The sequence below is a fragment of the Tenrec ecaudatus genome, chromosome 5, assembly GCF_050624435.1.
Source record: "Tenrec ecaudatus isolate mTenEca1 chromosome 5, mTenEca1.hap1, whole genome shotgun sequence".
NCBI classification, from domain to species: domain Eukaryota; kingdom Metazoa; phylum Chordata; class Mammalia; order Afrosoricida; family Tenrecidae; genus Tenrec; species Tenrec ecaudatus.
In genome coordinates this window covers 77,123,301-77,147,398 of record NC_134534.1, presented here as the reverse complement: position 1 = coordinate 77,147,398, position 24,098 = coordinate 77,123,301, and the positions used below count along the sequence as shown (strand labels likewise).

The 24,098-nt window shown below is 39.4% G+C and overlaps 1 protein-coding gene across 1 annotated transcript in view; it reads left to right on the top strand.

Annotated features, from left to right (window-relative positions):
• Positions 1–11,750: 11,750 nt before the first annotated feature.
• NKAIN3 (sodium/potassium transporting ATPase interacting 3) overlaps positions 11,751–24,098 on the top strand; it is a 384,353-nt gene continuing 372,005 nt past the window's right edge. The window contains exons 1-2 of the mRNA XM_075550845.1: positions 11,751–11,816; positions 12,599–12,736. Coding sequence (XP_075406960.1) covers positions 11,751–11,816; positions 12,599–12,736 — 204 coding nt within the window. The remainder of the gene's footprint in view (positions 11,817–12,598; positions 12,737–24,098) is intronic.

Sequence of the window (24,098 nt, the reverse complement as noted above, 5' to 3'; positions counted from 1 at the left end):
GAAATTCATATAGGACAGCTAGCCCCCCTTGAGTAATGAGCAAGTACCTGGTCTGGTTGGTAAAAGAAAAAGAAACAAAAATTTCAGCACAGCTTTCCTCTTATTTTATCTCATCAATGCAGTTTTCAGCTTTTTTTTCAAACTTCTTCATAATTATTCCCCATGATGGCACTGTGTCCTTTGAGAAAATCTACAAAGATGACACCAATGGAATCCCCAAGAAAACTACCACCTGCGCTGTTTGCATCGACATTGAATTCATCTTTGTGGTTTGACTGATCTTCCTTAAAATGCTTGGCCCATCAAAAAATGATTGTTTGTTGTGGAGAAGAAGCCCCATAAACTTGTTGCAAAGCTTCAATGAGTACTGCTCAACATATGTTGTCTCCCGGACCTCCAAACGATGTTTCCCTTCTTGGAATAAATAGACAATCCATTTTTGAAAGCATCATAATGACACTAAGATAAGTGTATTACTGAGAACACTTATCTGTAGGCATTCACTAATAAAAATATGTGTGTTTTGTTAAATATATATACATACATACATACACATACTGGAACACTAGCAGCAATATCATTTACTTACCCTCGTATCACAGAAATAGCCCAAATGGGTGGATCTATGAGCCCAAAGCCTACCTTCTCACAATGTAAGAAGCTAGAAGTCTGGATAAAGGGTGCCAGCTCTGGGGAAGGCTTTCTTTCTGTGCTAAATTTGGAGAATGGTCCTGTTTCCCATGAGGTTACACTTCTGGGGGATGCTCGCGTGACTTGGCATCCGTCTTTCCCCATTTCTGCTTCTGCCTCTTTGCTTTTTAATCTGCATCTTTGGTCTCTCCAATGGGATTGACTGAAAACACAGTGTACAGCAATCCTGTGCGGTTCACATAACAAAGGAAAGTCATCTCCCAATAAGAATGCAACCACGATGTGCCCTTGTGCTGCTTGTTGCTGCTTTGGTGAGGGAGTCACTTCTGACTCAGCATGACCTCATGTGCCACAGAACAGAACACCACCTGGGTCTGCACCAGCCTCCCAACTACTGCGTTTGAGCCCATTTTGCTGTCATTGTGACAGTCTAGTTGGTTGAAGGTCTTTTTTGAAGAACATTCACTTTACCAAACAAGATTTACTCTAGAGATCAGTCCTTCCTGAAAACATGCTCAAAATATGAGAGAGAAATTCTTACCATCATAAGAATTAGGATGAACAACATATATTTTGGGAAATATGTTTCAACCCATAGCAGTCCATGATAGGTCTGAAAATGATATCAGGCTAGTCCAAATCACCTCGCTCGTCCTCTTGTCAAGACTGCTGAAGGCAAAGCCTCTTCCCATCCTGTGGAGAGCAGCCGCACACTGGAGCAGTTGCGACATACTGGATATAAGTAGGGTGAGAAGAGAAAGGCAAAAGGAACCATCAGAAGAAAAGCAGTCAACGTTGCTAATCTGCTTGAATTCCGAGTCCTTGTGACTTCTGGTTAATTTTGCATTCTAAATTTCACACGAGAATGATTTTCTACAGCAGAAATACATTGATAGGCTCAAGTTTCTTTTTAAAAATTAATTTATAAACACTAAGCCACCTGCAATTGTGCTGCTTCTAAGGCATACTCGATAAAAGGGAAGTATTTAATTTTATTCTCAAATAGAAAGTCTAGTCCTTGCTAGGAGTTCTTGCAGGTGGTTTCTGTGACAAATAAAAATGAGAGAAAACCCTTAGCTGTTTAGCCTCTAAACCTCTCTCCTGCCTTCTAATGCTGGCTGTCATTTAAGCGACGCCACCAGGGGAGTCTTCAGTGTTGCCCTAGTCATGCTCACTCCGGCTGTTTGTGGAATCGTACTGGTACCCTAGCCAAAGGGCTCAACTTTAGTGTTCTTGGATCCGTTCTGGCTCCACTAGAGGGTTGAAATTCAATCTTCAATCACTGTTCTGGAACAAATTGGCACTCTGGGCTTTTGCTAAAATAGTTGCCCTGAGCTATTCATGGTCGGTAACTGCATCTTTGTAAGGTCTGCTTCTGCTCGAGACAATTGAAGGAGTCAGATTATGTAATAAATTCTGTCAGAGCAGGAGACTTAGAAGTTGACTCAGATGATGAAATCCCCTATTTACAGATCAAGGGGTATCCTTGAGCAAATATTCACAGAGTACTCCCTTCCCGCCCCCCCCCCTATTTTGTGAAACACCCAGAGTATTATTGAATTTGTATGCAGGAAGAAAGGACAACATCTGCCCGTTACTTTATTTACATCATAGATTTATTTGCATCCGTATCAGCACCGGCAGTGCGGCTAGGATATAGTTATCCAAAGCACATATCTGAGAAGAACTCATTGGAAATTTTAAGTTAACATTTAACACTGTGTGCCACCTGGGGAATATTTGAAAATTTACTCTATTGTGGACTTCTCATTCCTCAACATAAACCTTACAATTAGAACTGAATCCTTAGGTAAGTGAATTGGGTAGATATGAGTAGAGTCATGATTAAAATAATCCCTAAGGGTGAATTATTCAGAGTCGATTTTTATTTGGCTTTAATTTTCCTTTTACAATCTTGTATATCTCAACTTTGTTTCGTGTTTGAATTATTATATTTGGCTTAAGCTAAGTTTAAAATTATTTGCCCATATTGACAGGGAAGAGGAGACCGAATTCATTTTTGAGCTGGTTAGAAAAGTTTAAAACAACTTGTTTTAAGGCAGCATCAAGTGTACAATCCACAAGAGAAACATCCACTCCTTTCAGACCCAGCTTCTTCCTTACCTCCATTGTCTGCTTCCTACCAATACTAAATAAGACCATAACACTGCCAAACCTCTGACCAAAGAGCTACTCCTTATTAAACACTCTTCCTTACAAATAAAGTCTTGATTGGTTTCTCCTTAGTGACTTCACAACAACTTTGTGTAAATTCCAAAAACCACTGTTTATTTGTTCAAGTATTTTACATATTTATTATTGAATGCTGAGAATGGGGAAAACTTATTTAACTTCCTGAGATATGGGGATTCAAATGGATGAAAATCAGACTTAAATGTTCTGGAGACGTTGTTACACTGAATAAAGGTAGTTCAAGGGGGCCAGTAATTGACACTCAACATCAGAGGAAATGCTCTTCCTGGGAGCATTCATGGTTTCAGCTCACTGAGCTACCTAACAACTAAGGCTCCTTCAGTAGCTAGGACTAAAAATCAAGCAACCTATTAAAAAAAGGTGTTACATTAAGCAATTTTGAACTTCATTTGACTTTATTCATTTCATTAAATAATTGACTTCTGATTTCACAGACAGCTTGGGCTATCCAACTCCAACAGAGGGAAATACATAAATTGTGGAGTTCTTATCACTATTAATTGCTTTACTGGATAAACCAAACAGTAAGAAGTTCAAATATAGGATTCCTGGGTCCAAGCAGCAACCTGGGTACGTGCTAAGGTGTGTTTACCTGACAATGAGCACTTGGAGGCTTCACCAGAACAGCTGCTGCCGGGGCGCGGTGGTAAAGGTCCTAGTCACGAGGATAGTGTGTGGGATGTCTGCCGGAAGTGGTCATGATTCAGATTCTGTGGCTTGTTTTTTCTTCCATAGTTACGGAAAGTATTCTGAAATTTGAGCTTAAGATATAAAACCATATTGTAGCCTAGAGCTCGTCTACATCCCCCAAAGTTGGGCATCATCAACCTGAACCATGGAAGTCCCTGGCGGGCTGCGTAGCCATAGAGACTCTGTAATGAAGGCAGCCAAGAGAATGATGGCGGTAATCAGAGAGTGGCCTGGGCTGTAGGCATAGAAACACTGACTTTCAGTGATTCAAAGGTTCTTGAAATAGCCTGAGACATCTCAGTCTAGCTAATTGGAATGCTAATGACCACTTTTAAATCACTATAGCAAGGGACTATTTGATCCTTCAGAGTGTCAAGGTGCAAGGGAGTACAATTACTTGGTGTTTCTCCTCTAGGCACAGTTTTATAACCAAAAGGAAAAAAAATAATCATTTTCATCTAGTTAATTCTGACTCATCAAGAACCTGTAGAACAGAGTAGAAGTGCCTTTGTGAAACTAAGTCTTTATGTGAGCAAAACGCCTCATCTTTCTCTCACAGATCAGCTAGTGGGTTTAAACTACTGACCGTACAGTTAGCAACATAATATCTGACCCACTGTGACACCAGAGTGGGAATGTGCAAATGGGATGTGTGAAACCCTAGTAGAAGGAATTGGGAAATGTTGCCCTTCCACTGGTTATGAAGTGAGTTGTTTCTAGGGGAACAAAGTATCCGTCCTAGTATCATCAAGAAAGTAGACTACTTTAGTCCAGGTAGAGTAGAGAAACAAATCCATAGAAACTCGTGTGTATAAGAGAGTTTTTTTTTTTATTGTTGTTGCTTTTTAATTTTTTAAAATCATTTTATTGGGGGCTCATACAATTCTTATCACAATACATACATGTATCCATTGTGTCAAGCACAAATGTACATTTGTTGTCATCATCATTCTCAAAACATTTGCCTTCTACTTGAGCTCTTAATATTGGCTCCTCATTTTCCCACTCCCTCCCCACTCCCCCTACCTCATGAACCCTTGGCTAAGAGGCAGATGACGAGAAAGAGTCAAGTCAGGCAGCATGACTGAGCAGAGACAGAACTACATGCTTAATATTTTCTGGTCCTGCATATTGAAACGTGTAAACTCCCCTATGATGCCCCATAATCATGAGTACTGTCTGTGAGTTCTGTATTGCCATTTTGATGGATTATTGAACCAGCAGAGAAGTAGAGCACCATGGGAGGGACAGTTGGCGTCAGTTGGCAGGAGGGGAAAGGGAGGCATGTTTGACCCCTGCCTTTGTCTGCTGTGGACTTGGATTCCCCTTCTCCCTTATGTAGCTGGAGGAGGTCAGACATGACTTCCATGCCATTTCCTCGCATGGTTATGAAATACTATGCACATGAACTCCCAGCCTCGAAGTTATGCAGAATTGGGAATCGGTCATATAAAAGTTTAAATGCTGCAATATTTAATGAAATTATGGTTTGATCAAGTGATTGTGAGTCTTCCAATGCTGGTAACCCTGTTTTGATCATTTTTTTCATTTTTCTTGCTCTGCTGACATGCAGTCAGTTGAGATTCAGAGTGACACTATAGGAGAGAATGGGATAGTCTCGGGGTTTTCAAGGCTGTAAATCTTTCTGGAACTAGACTACCCAATCTCTCTCCTATGGAACAGCAGGTGGTTTGAATTGCTGTCCTTGAAGGCAGCTACAGCACAACTTCTTGGCCTTTAGTGAGCAGGGCAACCCTGTTTCACTTCAAGGAGGGGGAAAATAAAGCCAGCTCACCCTCCTTCCTGTGAAACTGACTCTCTAAAAGTATTCCTACATGATTCGGGTGCAAATTATCCTATCAATCCAGCCTAGATAAATGTCCGGAAACGTGTGGTCACCTGCAGTTTCTGAGTCTCATTAAGAATAAAATAATTTAACAATAATCTTAACAATTATTATATCCAATTATGAAAAATACTATGCAAAATTGAAGACAATCTATAGATGGGCCCAGAGGAATACACTGTATATTACAGCTCTTTTTAGTCTCTACGTGGTTTGCATGGATATAAAATAAGAAAGCAGAAACAATTCCTGAGCTATTGGGAGTATGGGTGCCCCAGGGGAGGAGGCCATGATTTCTAGATTTGTAATGAATATCATTTTCACTTTCCTTTCTGGTAAGGCAATGCCATATTCTTAGAGAATTATTTTAAAATATATGGTTCCCCTCTTCCAACTTCTGTTACATGTACTTGATGTGGCCACATTACACTTATTCTCTTTTCCCTAAAGACATTCAGGCTTTTCGCAGCTTCATTCTGAAAGTTCCAGTTCACTAATCATCATTTACATGTACTCAGTATAGAATTGTGTTTAACACTCGGGGCCAAAGGGACCTGTCCTTTCTGGAGTTCCAACATTCCTGCCTTTGCCATTTTTAGAGTTGCACTGGCTCTTTCATTTTTACATTTGAAATCAAGCCCCATTTTAATTAATTAATTTTATTGGCATGTAATTCACATATCAAACAATTCAATAGTTCAATCATATTAACAAGGGTTATTTAATCATCACTACAATCAAGTTTAGAATCAATTTTCTTCTTCCTCATACTCGTTAGTCTCCCATTTGGCCCCAAACACTCAGGTCAAGCCCCTAGTTAATTATTAATATAATTACTGATTCTATGAATTGACCTATCCTGGAGTTCATACACTAAAGGAACATATGTGTGGATTATGAAAAGAGTTGTACAAGCCCCTGATAAAATGATAAAAAAATTTAAACAAACAACCCCCCCAAAAAACAATAACTGAAGAAACATATAAACAATGACAGCAACAACAGAAGTAACAGGGACAAAAGAAAACAAACTATTAAAAATCATGCACCACTTTTGTTTCCTGGTGTTTCGGAGCCATGCTGTCTTTGCCTAGATGGGTTGGTTTTCTTTTCGTTCCTGCTCCATCCTCCCTCCTTTTAAGAATGAGGAGCTCATGCCAGGGGCTTAGATGGAGAGCAAATGTTTTGAGAATGATGAGGGCAACGAATGTACAAATGTGCTTTACACAATTGATGTATGTATGAACTGTGATAAGAGTCATATGGGCCCCGAATGAAATGATTACAAAAATACTAAAAAAAAAATACTGATAGTGATTACTTTTTAACTTGTTAGGAAAAACAAGCTTTTAAAATTACTTTCTTTATAGCTTCCAGATTCTTCTCTATTTTACTTTTCGCTTAGAAATGATTCTATAGTCTTTAAGACCCCTGATTCCTATTCTATTTAGAATTGTTTGATGGGTTGTCTTGCTGCTTTTATTTTTTTCCTTAATTTTGGAGTCCCATCCAGGTTTAGGTGCCCACTCAGCTGCTCACCGCAAGACCCTTGATCCACTTCCTCAGTCAGCCATTCAAACCCAGAGGGAACAGTTCCACACGGACATATATGTTGACCGTCACGTGTTGTGTAGTGGTATTTAATCCTCACATTTTTCAAATGTTTTACTCACTCTCTTATTTTTATGGCATCTGCAAATAGTCTTCTGTTTTTCCACACTCGTTTTACTTTCATTTTTGGTTTGCTTTTTATTTATTCAGCTTTATAATTTTAGAGAGCACAGCCAATGCTGGGCTGGCATATGTTTAACAGCTGGCTCTCCTAGCTCCACCAAAAGTCCTGGTGGTGGGTGTTTTCTGATTCCTTAGTTGCCAATATCGCATCATGAGCAATGTCAAATTATTGACTTGAGATCATTAACCAGGATTTCGCCACGGTGGCCGAAACAACAGGCTCAAGCACAGGGACCATCGTGAGGTTGGCACAGGACCAGACATGGTTTCATTCTGTTGTGCATCAGGTCACTATGGGTTAAAAGCAGCCAGGTGACATGTAACAGCATCAGCAATGACCTTAGGAGGAAGAGAAACCCTGGTGGCATCATGGGTTACAAATTGGACAGCTAGCCACAAGGTCAGCCACTGAACCCACTGGCCTCTCGGAAGGAGGAAGATGAGACTTTCTGTTGCCATAGAGATTGATAGGCTCAGACAGCCAAAGGGGCCATTCTGCTCTCTTGTCCAGGGTCACTGAGAGTCAGAATCCAGTGGATTTGGCGGCAGTGAGCATGTTCTGAGTTTGAGAAGTACAGGAGCAACACGTCACTGAGGATATGTTCTTTTTCACTAAGATAATCTTAGAAGTCATACTTTTTTTTCAGAATTAGCAAATTGGCTTGGACCTAAATAAAGTTTCTTCACTGATTCTGGTTTACTATTAATCACATCACGCTTTAAAGCATAAAAAAAAAGGGGGGTGTCTCCAGAGGTCATGATACTTGGAGAGGAGATGTTTGCAGTTGAGCTATGCAGCTAAAGTGCCTAAAAAATGATTAAATCTTAAAAAATGAAATCACATCTTGTTTATATTTAAAGTTAGTATTTTCCTTCTGTGGCTTTATCAATGTAAGGCTGAAATCTACATCTCATAATTTGCAGAGTGGTCATGGCTGCCCGTAGCGTGATTTTGAGAGGAGTGTCTGCTTGTTCCTTGGAGGCATTTCATTTCTGCTTTTTATTCCCAGCCACCCCACATCCATTTTGAAGTTCTCAGAGAGTAAATATCAGTAAACAGAGAGACAGATGGTCTTCAATGAAGAATACAGATTTTCTAATAAGTGACATTAACTTGGCTTATTTTTCATTGTATTTTCTGATATAATAGAAGAGAATGCTATCCATGCATTTTTTGACAAAGAACAAAATGGGTTTTTATGTGCTTGAAAAGTTCACTCTAAAGTTTTTTTGTGATGTGCTACAGGTTTAAAATAGGATTCCTTTTCAAAATGAACTGCCTGCAGCTGCTCTTTGGGGGTTCTTGTCCCTCCCCCAGGATATCGATTCTTGTTGGATATCAAAGGAAAAGGAAGCACATATTTATTTATTTTTTAAAATCATTTTATTGGGGCCGCTTACAACGCTTATCACAAGCCATATATACATCCATTGTGTCAAGCACATTTGTACATTTATCGCCATCATCATCGTCAAAACATTTTCTTTCTAGTTGAGTACTTGGTATCAGCTCCTCATTTCCCCCCTCCCTTATGAACCCTTGATAATTTATCAATTATTATTTTGTCATGTCTTACACTGTCCTACATATCCCTTCACCCACTTTTCTGTGGTCCATCCCCCAGGGAGGAGGTTATCTGTAGATCCTTTCCACCCCAACCTTCCTCCACCCTCCCAGTATCGCCACTATCACCACTGGTCCTGAAGGGATCATCTGTCTTGGGTTCCCTGTGTTTCCAGTTCCTATATGAACCAGTGTATATCCTCTGGTCTAGTCATATTTGTAAGGTAGAATTGGTATCATGGTGGCGGGGGGGGGTGGGGGGAGGAAGCATTTAGGAACTAGAGGAAAGTTGTATGTTTCATCGTTGCTGCACTTTACCATGACTGACTTTTTCCCCTGTGACTCTTCTGTAAGGGAATATTCAGTTGGCCACAGATGATTCTTGGGTCCCCAATCTGCACTCGCCCTCATTCACAACAATTTGCTTGTTCTTTGATGCCTGATACCTTATCCCTTCGATAACTCATGATCACACAGGTTGGTGTGTTTCTTCCATGTGGGCTTTGTTGCTTCTGAGCTAGATGGCCGCTTGTTTACCTTCAAGCTTTTAAGACCCCATACTCTATATCCTTTGATAGCCAGGCACCATCAGCTTTCTTCACCACATTTGCTTTATGGACCTACTTGTCTTCAGCAATTGTGTCAGGAAAGTGAGCATCATGGAATACCAGTTTAATAGAACAAAGTATTCTTGCATTCAGGGAGTACTTGAGTGGAGGCCCAATGTCCATCTGCTACTTAATACTAAAACTATAAACATATGCACATAGATCTATTTCCGCATCATCTTATATAAATATATGCACATGCCTGTCTTTAGACCTCTGTAAGTGCCCTTTGCCTCCTAACTCATTCCTCCATTTCCTTTTACTTTCCTCTTGTCCCACTATCATGCTCAGCCTTCATTTGGGTTTCAGTAATTCCTCTTGGTTACATTACCCTTGATCATGCCCTACCAGGCGTCCTACACCCTCCTCACCACCGATTTGGATCATTTGTGTTCCCTTGTCCCTGGGATTGTAAACACCACTTCCTTTCCCCCACCTCCCCTTCTCTAATGTCCCTTCCCGGAACCATTGGTCCCATTGTTTTCCCCTCCAGATTGTTCATGCAGCTTATTTTATTTAGACAGACCTGCGGAGATAATAACATGTACAAAAACAAGACAGAGCAAAACAAAGCAACCAAAGAAAACAAAACAACAACAAAAAGTCAATAACAAAACAACAACACCAAAAGAAAAGCCTGTAGTTAGTTCAAGGACTGTTTGTTGAACTTTAGGAATGTTTTTGGGTCTAATCTGATAAGGTGCCATGCCCTGATCCCAAAGTCTATTTTTGGTATTCCCTGGGGACTTTGTTGCTCTGTTCCCCTTGCTGTTCCATTGCATGCACTTAGTGTTTTCCTTTGGTGTGCTGGAATCATATCTGGTCAAATTTCCACACTGTGTCTCCAGTATTGTCCCTAGTAGGGCTATGGTCAGTGAGGTCTGTCGTGTCTCATAGTGGGGCTGGCCATATGTTCTTCTCTGTAGATTGGCTGCTCTGAGGGGGAATATTGTCCTCAAGGCTTGGTAGGCCAGGATGTGCTCTACTCTCTCTTCCTCCCCTTTAATTTGCTACCATATGCTCAGAACAAACATGGCCTTCTTATTAGAGTCACCAGCAGAGGATGTAAAAAAACATGGTGCATCTCTGTTCTATGATCTGATTATTCTGTGCTTTAGCTATTTCTATACCTCTTTCCATTTATGAATGCTAGAGATAGTGACAAGTTATGAGCTATCCACAAAGGAAAGGTGGTTATGGTGGGATTGTCTTCAAGCATTTGGTCGATTCTCTGTTCTTCCATTCTGCTGAATGAAAGTGAATCTGACTTAGGCTAGACTCAAGTTTATTGGATGGAGGACATTCCTGCATATCCAAGGACATTAAAGCTATTTGGGCAAATACCTGCTACATAGCTAGACAAATAACTAGGGAGCTATTTTCATTTCCAACCTGCAGCTTCTAGAGTTATCAATTTGGCTAATTGTTTGAATCATTTTTATTAGAATTACTGTTTTACCAAAGTAAAGCTAACTAATCAAATAGAGCAGATGGGATTGTAAAAATTTTAGCTATGAATATAATAAGTGCCATTTGTACCTGAGAAGAACATTCTTAGGATTCATTGTGCTATATTAAATTTATCTACTTCATAATAAAAATTTTAAAGTATATTTTAATGCATTTTAGAGTTGTTTACAATACATTTGTATGTAATGGAAATGTAATAAACTGCCATATTACAATAGCTCCATAATTCTTATTTGGGTCTTCAAAAAAGATTTTACATAATCTCTAATTCATTTTCATGTAGGTGGTTCAATTCCATAAAATGTAACTTAAGGAGATTTTTAGCTCAAGTTAAAAATCAGTAAATCAGTTTGCTTTTGAAACAGTGGTCAGTCATTATCATCATCGAGAGTCTAATTAGAAGGAAAGGAACAAGACACAATTTTTAAATAAATATTTGTCCATAGGAAGGGAAGGATAAGTGAGTGTTTTTCTCTTAAGAAAATGGTCCTAGTTCACAAGTAAAGTCTGTTCTAGCAGTAGAACACTGTAGAATACTCATCCTTTCAACACGAAATGGTGCACAAGCAAATGTGGTGAAGAAAGCTGATGGTGCCTGGCTATTAAAAGATAGAGCATCTGGGGTCTTAAAGGCTTGTAGTTAAACAAGCTGCCATCTAGCAAGGAAGCAACAAAGCCCACATAGAAAAAGCACGCCAGCCTTTGTGATCATGAGGTGTCAATGGAAATAGGTATCAGAAGGTCAAACATAAACAACCAAATTGTTGTGAAGGAGTGTAGATGCAGTGGAGACCCAAAACCCACCTGTCAGATAATTGGAAAGTCCCTCACAGAAGGTTCAAAAGAAAGGGATGGCATTTTAGGGTACAGTATAGCACTGGGGAAACACATAACGATCCTCTAGTTCTTTAATATTCCCTCCTCCCACTATTATGGGCTCAGTTCTACCTTGTTAACATTGTTATACTTGCATATGGTCGTTGGTAAAATTAAGATCATTCAATGCATGAAAGCCATCAGAAGTAACCCCCCAGAAAAAGTAAAGGAATTAATGGTTTCCTGAGGCTGTGGGAAGAGAGGAGGGAAGGTGGCGAAGGGGGAGTTGATACCAAGATGACTCTATAACCCCACTCAAGGGGAACGAATAACAGAATTGTAGTTGAATTGATATATTAGATAATGTAAGGTACAGCATATATATACATATATATGTTTTGGAGTGTTTATGGAGAGTGGGAGGGGATAAACGGGAGCAAATATCAGGAAGGTCAAGAAGAAGGAGAATCTTTTGAAACCTGGTAACAAGTGTACAATCCTGCTTGATGTAAATGAACTATGAATAAATGGTACCTTTAAGGGCTCCCAAGAAAATGATTTTTTAAAGGTACTAGTTCTAGCATTACAAGCCTAGAGTTTTTGTTCTGTCATCGTAAGCCTATACTTTCTTGAACTTATAAAAATGTTAATGTATAAAGATTATTTCAATTATATTATAAAAATAATAATGAATGTATGTCCCAAGTTATCTGGCTGGACTTTGCTATTATGGAAAATGATATACATTTAGATATTATATCTCTCCAGATGACTTTAAAGGCCATTTCACACTTGTAGTCATGATACTCAAAGGCATCCTAGTATAATAGTTGGAGAGACGTTTCATGAAGCAGTACGTGTATTAGATATTGAAATTCCAGTGAAAGTATTGTTTCCAAGTGGGATTGAAATTGAATATGCAGTTTTCAACAATGAAAGATATATTGAATGGTATGATTACTCCTGGAATAGATGCTAATACACTCTTCTTTTGCTTGATTTTAGCTCTCAGCGCTAGAGAGGCAGATCTTTGACTTCCTTGGATTCCAGTGGGCTCCTATTCTTGGGAATTTTCTACATATAATAGTCGTCATATTGGGTTTATTTGGAACCATTCAGTATAGACCTCGATACATTGTTGTGGTAAGTTGTTATTTTTTATTGTGCCTTTTCATATAAAGACTACAAAGAAGAGACACTAGTGCACATTTAGAGCATGGGTAAACTCATACAAGTTATTCCTTTTAATATGATGTCATCATGCCCCAATATTAAATTCTGCTAAGAGAATTTTATTAAGAAAATTTTGTTAACACATGATTATCTGTGGAAAAGACAACACCTTGTTTTACAGTGATAGTGAAGTACCATGACATGCCGTGTGAAATGGCACACTATGACTCACAGCGTAACTGAATTCAAATTTCATGAAGGCCTGTAATGGAGTTGGGAGAAAGAACTGGTGATCTGGTTGTGATCATAATTTTATGCTTAGACATATATTAACTATAATTTTAATGACAACATGTGTCAGGAACCCTAAAAAGCAAACCCTAAGCAGGCATAACTGTTTAATGACTGACAACAAAAATATAATTTAATTTTAATTAATTTAGGAAATCTGGAGTCCCTGTGCTGGAAGTTATTCAGTCTATGCCATATTATATTTCATACTATTTATTTCTCCCATCGTTAAATTTGAAGCGTAAATTCATATCTCAACCTATGCTGCCAAATATCATCAAGATATATTCCAATGTGGGAGAGTGTAATAAAGAATATGCTATGATCTACAATCTTTTCTTATGTATAAAAAGATTGCAGTATTTAATGGTGTGTGCATTAGACTTCGTGGGGAATAAGAAGCATGTGGAAGTGGTTATATTGTGAAGGCGCTTGAAAGGAGTAGGTGCTTGGTACAAGGGCGGGCTTCTGCCAAAGAGTAGATCCAACAGGCCCTTAGAAGGAAGTGCTCACGCTGGCAGCACACGGGGTTCAGGAGTGCTTACTGTCATTGAGCTTGCGGAGACTGCTAGGGACGTCTGCTTTGTTTCCCTCCGCTGAAAGGGAGCCTATCGCTAAGCCACTCTGATCTACTGATGACTGTTTTACGGAGTTGTACTTCTGCATAAGATGCTTGAATTACATGCACCATGTCAAACTATGGTTGGATTATAAATGTGTTCTGTTTAGATTTTGAACACCTTAATGTGCTCTATCTATAAACATAAAGCATTTTTATAAACCACAGGCTTTTTACTTTATAAAGTTTTATTATATTGCTTTATAATATTTTATTATATTGGCATCCTGCTCAATTGCAAAATGCCAGATGGCCATGAAATCAATGTCTTCTATGAAAGGAGGCTGTTGGTATCTATCTAGCCCCGTTGATTTTGCCTTCTCCATATGAGCCTTACAACCTCTTTGTTCCATACTGTTTGCCCGTCTACGGCCTTGGCTCAGGCTCTTGCCTTCTTGTTTTAATATGTGAACTTGCTCTTGCTTTTCTATATGTGGACTCTCCTGGACAGGCTGTTCCCAACCAAGAATGTTCAATTTAAGGAAAACCCCTACTTGTCCTTTAAAGCAGTTCTGTCCTGGTTGAAGAAGAGAAACAGTACAGAGCCAAAGTTGAATAATTTTCTAGATCCCCGTAATTTTTGCAAGGGGGAAAAGTACAGGTTAAAGCTTTGTAACTTTGGAGAGTCAGAAGAGCTGTAGTGAGCCTTTTCAGACGTCTGCTAGTACCGTGGGGTTATTGACAGGACTGTGAGATGGGGACCCGCAGTCTTCTGCCGTATTTGAACGGGGTGCCACCATCTCTGAACATGGCGGCACTTCTTCAGACTGGGCCTCGGAGGGTGAGGGCAAGATTTCTGGCTGCTATGCAAAACATATTTGACCTTTCTGCTGTAACGAGACATTCCATTTCTGGCATGGCATAAGCAGTGATCGTTGTTTTAGGTTTTCTTTTTCCTATTCAGGCTGTCGTTACACTTTGCCATAACTTTAAGATATAGGTTTGTTGTGGCGATGCTTCTATAGCCTGACTGACCCAGACAGAACCAGTAGAAGCATGACAAAGTCTTAAATGCAGAGTTAGGAAGGAATCTCCTTTTTAACTCACTGACTGCCCACTTACCGTCAGCCTCTCTCCCTTCCAATGCATCCTTTACCAGATGAGGTAATTTCCCCTCTTAAAGTTCTTCCCACGCCCCTTCGTGCACAACAGGTTAAATCTAAGACTGTTTCTGCTTGGCCCAAACTCGTGTCTCACAGCTCTCTTTTCTTCTCTCCTTCCTCTACTCATTCTCTCACCTTCCCCCTTCTCTTTAAAACATTCCTTGGTTACTTTTCCCCCACTTCTCTATTTGTTCAAAATGTGTTTATGGAGTTTCTACAATATGTAGGGTACATTGAAGGGACACATTGTCTGCACTATGGAATGACCTCCCAGTCTAGTGAGGGCAGCTGGGCCTTAGCAAATACTCATCCACAGCAATATAGAATCACAACTCTGATGTCGTTGTTGATGATGAGTGCCTTCCAGTCAGTGTAGCTCATAGCAAGCCTGTGGACCACAGAGCCATGCCTCGTCCTGCTCCATCCTCACAATGGTTATGGTCAAGCCCGTTCATCTAGCCAAGGTGTCAGTCCATCATGTTGAGAGTCCTCTTCTCTGTCACTAACACTCTCCTATACCCAGTATAGTGCCCTTTTCTAGGGCCTGCTTGCCTCTGGATAATATGTCCAAAATAGTCTTGCCATGCTCAATCTGGGAAGCATTCTAGTTATAGAATGATATATTTAATATTCCTTGCCAACACCATTATTCAAATGCATCGATTCTTCTCCAGTCTTCTTTATTTATTTCCAGCTTTTTCAAGTGTATGAGGCAATTGCAAACACCATGCCTGCGGTATGTACACCTTAATCCTGAAAGGACCTCTTTACTCGCAAACACATTAAAGAGGTCCTTTACAGCACACTTGTCTAATACAGTACAGCCTCTATTTCTTGACGGCTGTTTCCATGTGCGTTAATTGTGGATTCAGGTAAAATGAGAAGCATGACAAAGGAGAACACTGTGCCACGAAGCATACAATGATCGAATGTGGCCTTGGCAGGGCAGTCAGGGAAGGCATCCTGTGGAAGGGACTGCAGAGTTGAGACCTGCAAGGGAATGGGAGTTTGTGAAGAAAATGAGAGGTTCTGGCTGTACAGGGTACTCAGAAGGAGATCAATATAAGTTAGTAACAATTGACTCAGGAATTATTTCTTAAGGATCTATTACAATGTGGTAATGCCTGATAAATAGAATGCTAATTTCAGAGTCCCTGCTCTCCAGGAACTTATTGGGAGGAATGAAACACAGAGTCAAGACTCTTGCAGTGATGAGAAGGACAGTGGAAGAATGGCCATGAAGCCTAGGGTTGGGGAAGAGATGAGGAAGGTTTGACACTGTAGCATCTTATTCTCTCAGCCCCTGCCAGTCGCTCCACCTGCTCTTTGCTCTTCTGACTGCCTGGCATCTGTACCCGGACCCTAGCTATCTCTCCTCTCCTTTAGGAGCACTGCCTTCCACTCAGTTTCATAGTCACTTCCTGCTCCTTTACCTCTGTGTCACAAGCATGTTTTGTGATTAGAGATATCATAATAATTTTTAATTTGCTCACATTTATATCTTCTCTACTAGCCAACAAGTTCATTGATAACACAGAGCATAATAGGTGCCCAATAAATATGAATTTTTTAAGAAGACTATGTCAGTCAGGACTTCTATTTGTCCTGTCTGGTGCAGTCAAGGCTAGAGAAACATCACCACAATAAACCTGTATTTGAAAATTCTGGCAAACTGGAAAGATAGCTGGATTAGGAAAAATCCCTGGTTGACACCATGCTAGAAACTTCATCTCCGTGTAATAAAGAGAGGTCAAATATGTGTTACGCAGTAACCAATCTCTTGCCCTCGGCTCCTGAGCACAGTCTGCAGCAGTTACCCTAATCAGAGATGGTGCCCCTCATTCGAACATGGCAGATGGCATACTGCTTCAAGTGTACTGAGCTTCTCTGTGCTGGGTACTTAACACATAAGTAGCCACAAGGACAGGAGTTCGAACCCATCTATGGCTCCTCTTGAGAAAGTTGAGACTATGCTCTGCGCTCACAAAGCTTGACAGCCTCTACTCTATCTATAGAGTCACTAAGATACGGGATCCACTCAATGGCAGTGAGTTTGTTTGCTTGATTTTTAAATTACTTGTTTATTTTATGGCAAATTTAGAAGATATATAGGTAAATTCCACTTACCACAAAGATAACAATAATATGAAAACTCACATGCACGCACACACACACACACACACAAAATCTGCCATTGCGTTGCTATCAACCCTGTGAGTTTCAGAGAATAAATCTTCACAAGAGCAGACAAAACTCATGTCTCTCCTATGGAATGACTGGTGGCTTTCCATGGCTGCCTTTGTGGTTAGCAGCCTATTGCTCACCTCACCATGACCCCAGGGATCCTTACTGACATTTAGCACAGTGCAAAACAGTGCTTTCTTTTCCCATCAGTCACCTATCAGTTCACAGCATACACACCAAATAGAGTGGAGCTGTCACGTGTCTCTCGGCTAGCTCTAGCCATTCGCTTCTATCGATGTATCTCTAAGCCCCAACCCCTCTGCACACCGACTTTGTGAATCTTTGCGTTCACTTCAGCCTCATTACAAAGTGGCTCTGAGTTATGTGGCGTCCTCTATAGGTGCCATAAAACACGGGCTGCTGCTTTGTTCCACCGTCCCTAATTCTGCCAAGTTTTCTAATGTCTTAGCTACAATATTGTAGTAATTAGTATTTGTGAGCCTATGTCAATAACTTTCTTTTGAGAAGGAAGTAGTTGCTCAAGGGAAAGAACAGAAAAATCTCAAAAGGTTTCAGCTCAGCAACTATTAATGTCATTGATAATGCCGTAAGTCAGCATAGAAAGATTTTACAAAACAGGTTTGCTGTTAATATTCATATAACCTAAGAAATACTACACTTAAGCAATTTATAGCAATGTTATCACAGACTAGTCTATGGCTGAAATTAATGTTAAATATGCATAAAGTACAGGAGGCGGCCACGAGCCGAGGGGACTGACGACCTCCCGTGCCACGCCGGCGGCTGCCAGTCCAATGAACCTGATCTTTCTTCTTCCTCACTGCCCGTCACTGGCCTCCTTCCTCAGTTCAGCTGGAGGTGGCCTCAGATCATTCAAAATCATCAGAGAAAATATCTATAAGACAAATACGCCATGTTTTCTGCTTACCGTGATCATCAATTTTAATGTGCTGTACCCCTGAAATCTCTATCTCTTTACTCGATATCTTATTCAAGACCCTCTCCTGGAGAGTGGAAAGCAAGCAAAGGACTGGAGACCAGGTGCTGGTCCAAACCAAACCAGTAATCTGTGTGATACTTCACAAATATCCGATGTCGACCTTCTTTCTTCAGACCAAAAGAAAAAGATTGTAAGCATTATGTGATTTGCCCAAAGTTCATAGTTAGACAGTGGCAGAAATGACTATAAATATGCCCACTTCTGTGATTGTTAGTCAACACTACCTTTTTATGCTCTGTGTTCACGTCCATCACCACACTCCCAACAATGGTGCCATGGTCAGTGTCACTTTAGATATTGGAAAAGAATCTCCCCTCCATTCTCTACTGATCGTAAAAGAGCTTTGCCAACGTGGGCTTCCAGGGGGATCCGTGGGAACAGTAGGTTACACACTGAACTTCTGATCACAAGGTCGGCTACTCAAACCCACTGGTGGCTCCACAATCGAAATATGAAGTTGTAAAAATGTAGTCTCAGAAACCCGAAAGGTCAGTTCTAGTTCTACCCTGTCCTGTAGGATGTCCGTGGGTCAGAATCGACTCAATTGCAGTGAGTTGAATGAGAGTGGAGTTCCAGACCATTGTCATTCAAATGTGGCTACAAATCATTTGTTTAAGAGGAGGACTGTCTGGCAAGCCACATCTGCGGAAAATCTGTGCACAAAAAAAGGGTATTATATAAAAAGAGCACGTTGTTCTTTAGGAAAGTGGTTATGCTTTGTTGCTTTTATGACACCGTGGGCAACTTCCTTCAGCTGTCTTGCAAATGCTACAGTTTGAACTACACTATGCCCTGGAATTGTTATTTAAAAAGACCAAAAATTGATATAGTATATGTCCCACTAATCAAAGTGTTCCTCCAGAGATATGAATTTTTCAAGAGAGATGAGATAAAGACCTATATTACAAATCCATATTGATTTTTCACAGAGCAGGGAGGGAGCATTTTGATGACAGGAGATTTTCTTTAAGAACCACTTTTATTGGTGTGTGTATGATAAATATTATAATAAACAAAACATTCCCATTTAATTTGTCGTCACCTGTACAATTCAGTGACGCTCGTTATGAGCATCACGCTGTCCATCCACCCACCAGCACTATTCCCAAATTGTTTCCATTAGCTTTCACAGAAACACAGCGTCCTTAGTTACCTCCCCTTTTGGCTTAAAAAACCACTAATTTATATCAATTGAATTGAATACATTCCACTCTCACACTTTAAGATGCCAAGAGTGTACAAAAGACTCACTCAGAGATTAATAAGATATAGGGTCTATTCTTCCAAAATGTAATGACATTTCTGATTAAGTTTTGCAAGATACAGATGATCCTTCACTATTGTTTCTGACATCAAACAGGGTTTATCACCATTAAATTTCAAGAAATAGTAACCATTACCAAAATAGAATAAGATAAAATGCCTGAACGAGTCTTTCAGGGGCTGCAGTTTATACTGCTCACCATGGAAATCCATGAGTAGAAGAATGGAATCTTCACTCATTTCTCTAGCCCCTCCTGCCGCACTGCAACTCACTACCACCTACCGACCTTGCTGAATGATTTCTGTTTTCAGAGACTGCTTGCCTTCTCAGTTTTCACACACTGGAAATGTCTTTTCTCCGTAACACTTGGAAAACTCTTAATAATCCCTGAACTAGATTGTCACCTCTAGCGGGCTATTCTTGACCACCCCATTCACGAAGAAGTAGCTCTCCTCTCTGCTCCCATTTATGCCCGTCACTCTTTCTCCCAGTGCACCCATCTAGGTTGCCATCTGCTATCCAATCCCACCCCCCATTTCACAAAAAGTCCATTCTTGAAAAGAAAGAATGTACCTTTTCGTGGATGCATTTATACATCTTTAGAAGTGCTTAATGTTATTGAACAAATGATAAGTGAATCACAGGTAATTGGAAGAAGCCATTTTAGAGCATAAACTAGACAGTAATTTCTTAGTTCTGAATTTACCAACAACTGCTCAGCATGAGGAATTGGTCGGACTGCATTTGCAAGGAGGGGCTGGGAAAGCCTTCATGATCTCCATCTGAACACATTGAGGATTTCCATGACAAAATAGTCTGGGCTGCCCTACTTATGCCTCAAGTCTTAGCTTTTTCTAAGAAATGTAATGCTCGGGTTGCAGACTGCAGTCACTCTCACTGAGGAAATCCTGCGTTGAGAAAACTCACCAGAAGCACAAACTGGAAAAGCAAGAATTCCTCTCCTGATACATCATCATTGAGACGGTTCAACTTATGGTTTCTGTATTTTCTTTAAACTATATAAACAATTTTGTCATATGACAGCCCTTTAGGGTAAGTAAAACAATGTTTTTTAAGACAATTTAAGTAAACTTTGTTTTTGAAAGCATCAAGAGGTGACTCTATTATTTCACAAGATATCCTCCAGCTAGATCTATACACTTCTGAAGGTGGTTTTCAAACTCTAACCATTCTGGGAATCATTCTATCATCTTCAGTTTACCATGGCCATGTCCCTTTTCTATGGTCTTTGAATGTGGGGTACACATTCAAAGACCCTGTCTCTGATTGGATGGAGTAATGTCTGCCAACAGAATTCTTGTCAAAAGGCCCTTGCTGCCCAGAAAGAATGAGCAGGTGCGTATTCATGACAGGAAACACTCCTGGATTCTACTTTGATGTTCTCGCTCACCAATGCTGCTTCAAATAATAAAATACCAGAAACTTCTTCATAGTGAGCCCCCAGGAGATCTCGTGCTCTCCAAGAAAATATGTCAAAATTAGTACCCTGGAATCCCAAAAGACAGTCACTATAACTTTCTGAATGGAAGTCTCTGCCTTCAGTTTAACCAGCCAGCAGATTCCCTAAAAAGCCACTCTTTCCATTGGACCTTTTTCTGAAGCCATCTTAAGGAGATTAAGACAGGTGTGTTGCTGAGAAAACTCATCTATTGCCAATCATCAATTATAGAGACTATTAAACACATTCTGACAGTAATAAACCCATGTGCGTATGAACCTAGTAGCAATAAGCTTTTACTAAATTTCATGTATGTATACATGTACATGCATACGTGTGCCTGTGTATGTTAGGAGATAGAAGGTTCACTTTTTGTGTTTTTAATGTATTTTATGTGTTTCTTTAGCTATAGACTGTATGAATCAGAGTATGGGCTATGATATAATATTTAGAAATCATAAAGTATCTGTTTCCTGTATGTAGATACATGGCTGAATATTTTCCAAAGCTTACTTTTAAATTCAGAAATTATATTCTGCCCCAGAATTATTTAAATCTTTCTTAGTTAGTGGGTGAGAGGCAAATTTTACTCAAGAAGATTTAAATGAATTTAAATGAAGAAACACTAGTTAATTCATTTAACATGTTGAAAACAAAGATTAACTTTGGAATTACAAGTTAGTATATGAAGAACAGTTTGTTTAATACTAATTACAACATAGCAAAATTTTCCTTCCTAAACAACTTCACAAAATCACCATCAAGAGCATTAGACTTCCATTCAGTTGGTTTCAGATTTAAATACCATCTGCATTAATAATTATTGGCTTTGAAAACTTTGGACAATTCTTTGCCTTTTTTATTCCACAGTAAGATCAACTTGATTTAGGGACCACTTTTTGGAACTATGTAATATAACACATGTGATCTACTTCCATTTGTTCTCCATTTCTCATGATGTTACCTATTCACCCAGTGTGAGGATTTGGGTTCGCTATACTTTGAGTTGTGATCCACATTGACGGCCACAGTCTGTGCTTGTGAGAAATAGAAAAGTCTTGCTTGGACCCACAATCAGTGCTCATGAGAGCAGCAGTCAAGAGAGCAAATGACATATTGCATTGGGTTAATCTGCTGCCAAGACCTCTTTAATGTGTTGAAAAACAAGAAGGTTGCTTCAAGGACTAAGTGGACCTGACCCATTATATGATATTTTCCATTGGCTCATGTACATGTGAGAGTTGGACATAGAATAAGGAAAATGGAAGAAGAATCAATCTATTTGAATTATGGTGATAGCAAAGAATATTGAAAGTACCATGGACTGCCAAAGAAACAAACAAATTTGTCTTTGAAGAAGTACAGCCAGAATGGTCCTGAGAGGCTCTGTCTCATGTACTTCATGTACTTCAGACATGTTGTCAGATGGCACCAGGCCCCGGAGGAGGATATCCTGCGCGGTAAAGTAGAGAGGCAGTGAACGAGAGGAACACTGTAACAATGGGCTGTAACTATGAGCTCAAACATAAGAACAATTGTGAAGATGGCACAAGACCAGGCAATGTTTGGTTAAATGGTGCATTGGGTTTCTATGAGTGGAAGCAACTTGTGGGCACTTAACAACAATAACAATATATCATTTCCTTGACATAGTTGCACAAGGAGTGAATGCCTGATATGTGACTGAATGCTTAAATGTCTCCTATTTCCTTCACCTTCCTCTCCTTACAGTTAAAATGTAGACTTACAGTAGACTGCTCTTAAACTTTTTATGGATACACACTCCAGAAAAAGTTAGGAACAACGAGTGAGCAAATCACCTACTTTTTTACTTTTACTAAGTCTAGCATATTCTGCACAACAGCATAGTGTATGAATACATAAATTAATAACCTTTATGGTAACTGAGTGGGGCTGGGGAGGTGAGGCTGGATGAAAGAAAGTTTGGAAAGCAAAAATATTAAATATGATAGACTGATTCCTGAATAGGGTAAAACAGACTGGAAGACATCTGAAGTTCACTTCAATTTAGAATGCGAAAATATCCTTATAAAACTTGAAAATAGCCAGGAAGCATATAATGTATGTTAATTTTTTTCAATTGTTCAAGGCACATTGCTTAGTTATTTAAATTAGGACCTAAAATATGTACAGTGAACACAAAGTTGGAAGGACATAGGTGGGTAGGTAAGTCGGGCGATAGATCATATACATAGTAATTTTTGTTTTGTTTTTACATTACAAAGTTAAGTCTTATATACTTACATTTATATGTTTGTAGGGGGATTCAGGTGTGCGCCAAGATAAACAAAAGTGATTTTTTTAAAATCCACAGTTTTATTTCTTTTTTATCATTATTTTTATTAAATAAAATAAACCACTTCAGAAAGAAGGTAGGATGGACAAACAGTTTTATTTATGCATTAAACAGTAGCTAATACATTTTGCTTAGGCAAATTCTTATAGATCACACTAGGAATGCCTCTCTAGCTTTATGAACAGATCTTTACCACAAGTTCAGATTCAAGTACATAATTCAGATTTGAAACCAATCACAAAATAAGCAATACTAATATTGTTTATCTTTATTAAACTAATTATTTGGAAGACAGACATCCCATAATATTTCAGACAATAAAAGAGCTGTGCAGTTACAACGTTTTCAGTGATTGATCCTCAGCAGGGAACCGCCCATTTCTTCTCCATTGTCTGTTCGTACTAGGGAGGCACTGCTGAATCCTGCTCACTTGGGTGACCCTGGAGGGATTGAAATACCAATGACATTCATTCCAGCGTCTCAGCAATGTGGAAGCCAGCACAATTTGACAAAATGGCAGACAAGTGGTGGTCCAGAAGCATAGAACGCACCAAGATAATGTTAGCTAATGTTATTGTTCAGAAGTTAGATGTTGACCATTGCAGTCTAACAGAGCATGCTAAATTGATCTTGGCAATTTCAAAACTGACATCAATAGTACAACTTATGAGGCATTTTGAATCTGCTCAATAATGAATTTTGTTCTATGATTGTTTAAACATATATTTTCACTATACAGTTGCTATATGTGGGTTTAGGTTTGTAATCTTAATAATTAAGAATCATATAAATCTGCAAATCATTTAATTATTGCTTACATCATTCTTACTTTTATTTTACATCCTTACCTTTTGACACAACTTTTTACTGGAAACTTACGGTAATGGTCTATACTGTCTTCACAATCCCAACATTCTTGTAGTTAGATTTACTTAGAATGGAAAAAATCAGACTCCACATTTCATTGTATGTTCCAGTCTGGATACTTTAGAGAAACAAATCCACAGATGTACAAAAGAGAGTTTTATATAAACATTAAGTGCACATCAAGAAAACATCCCAACCCAGTGCTGC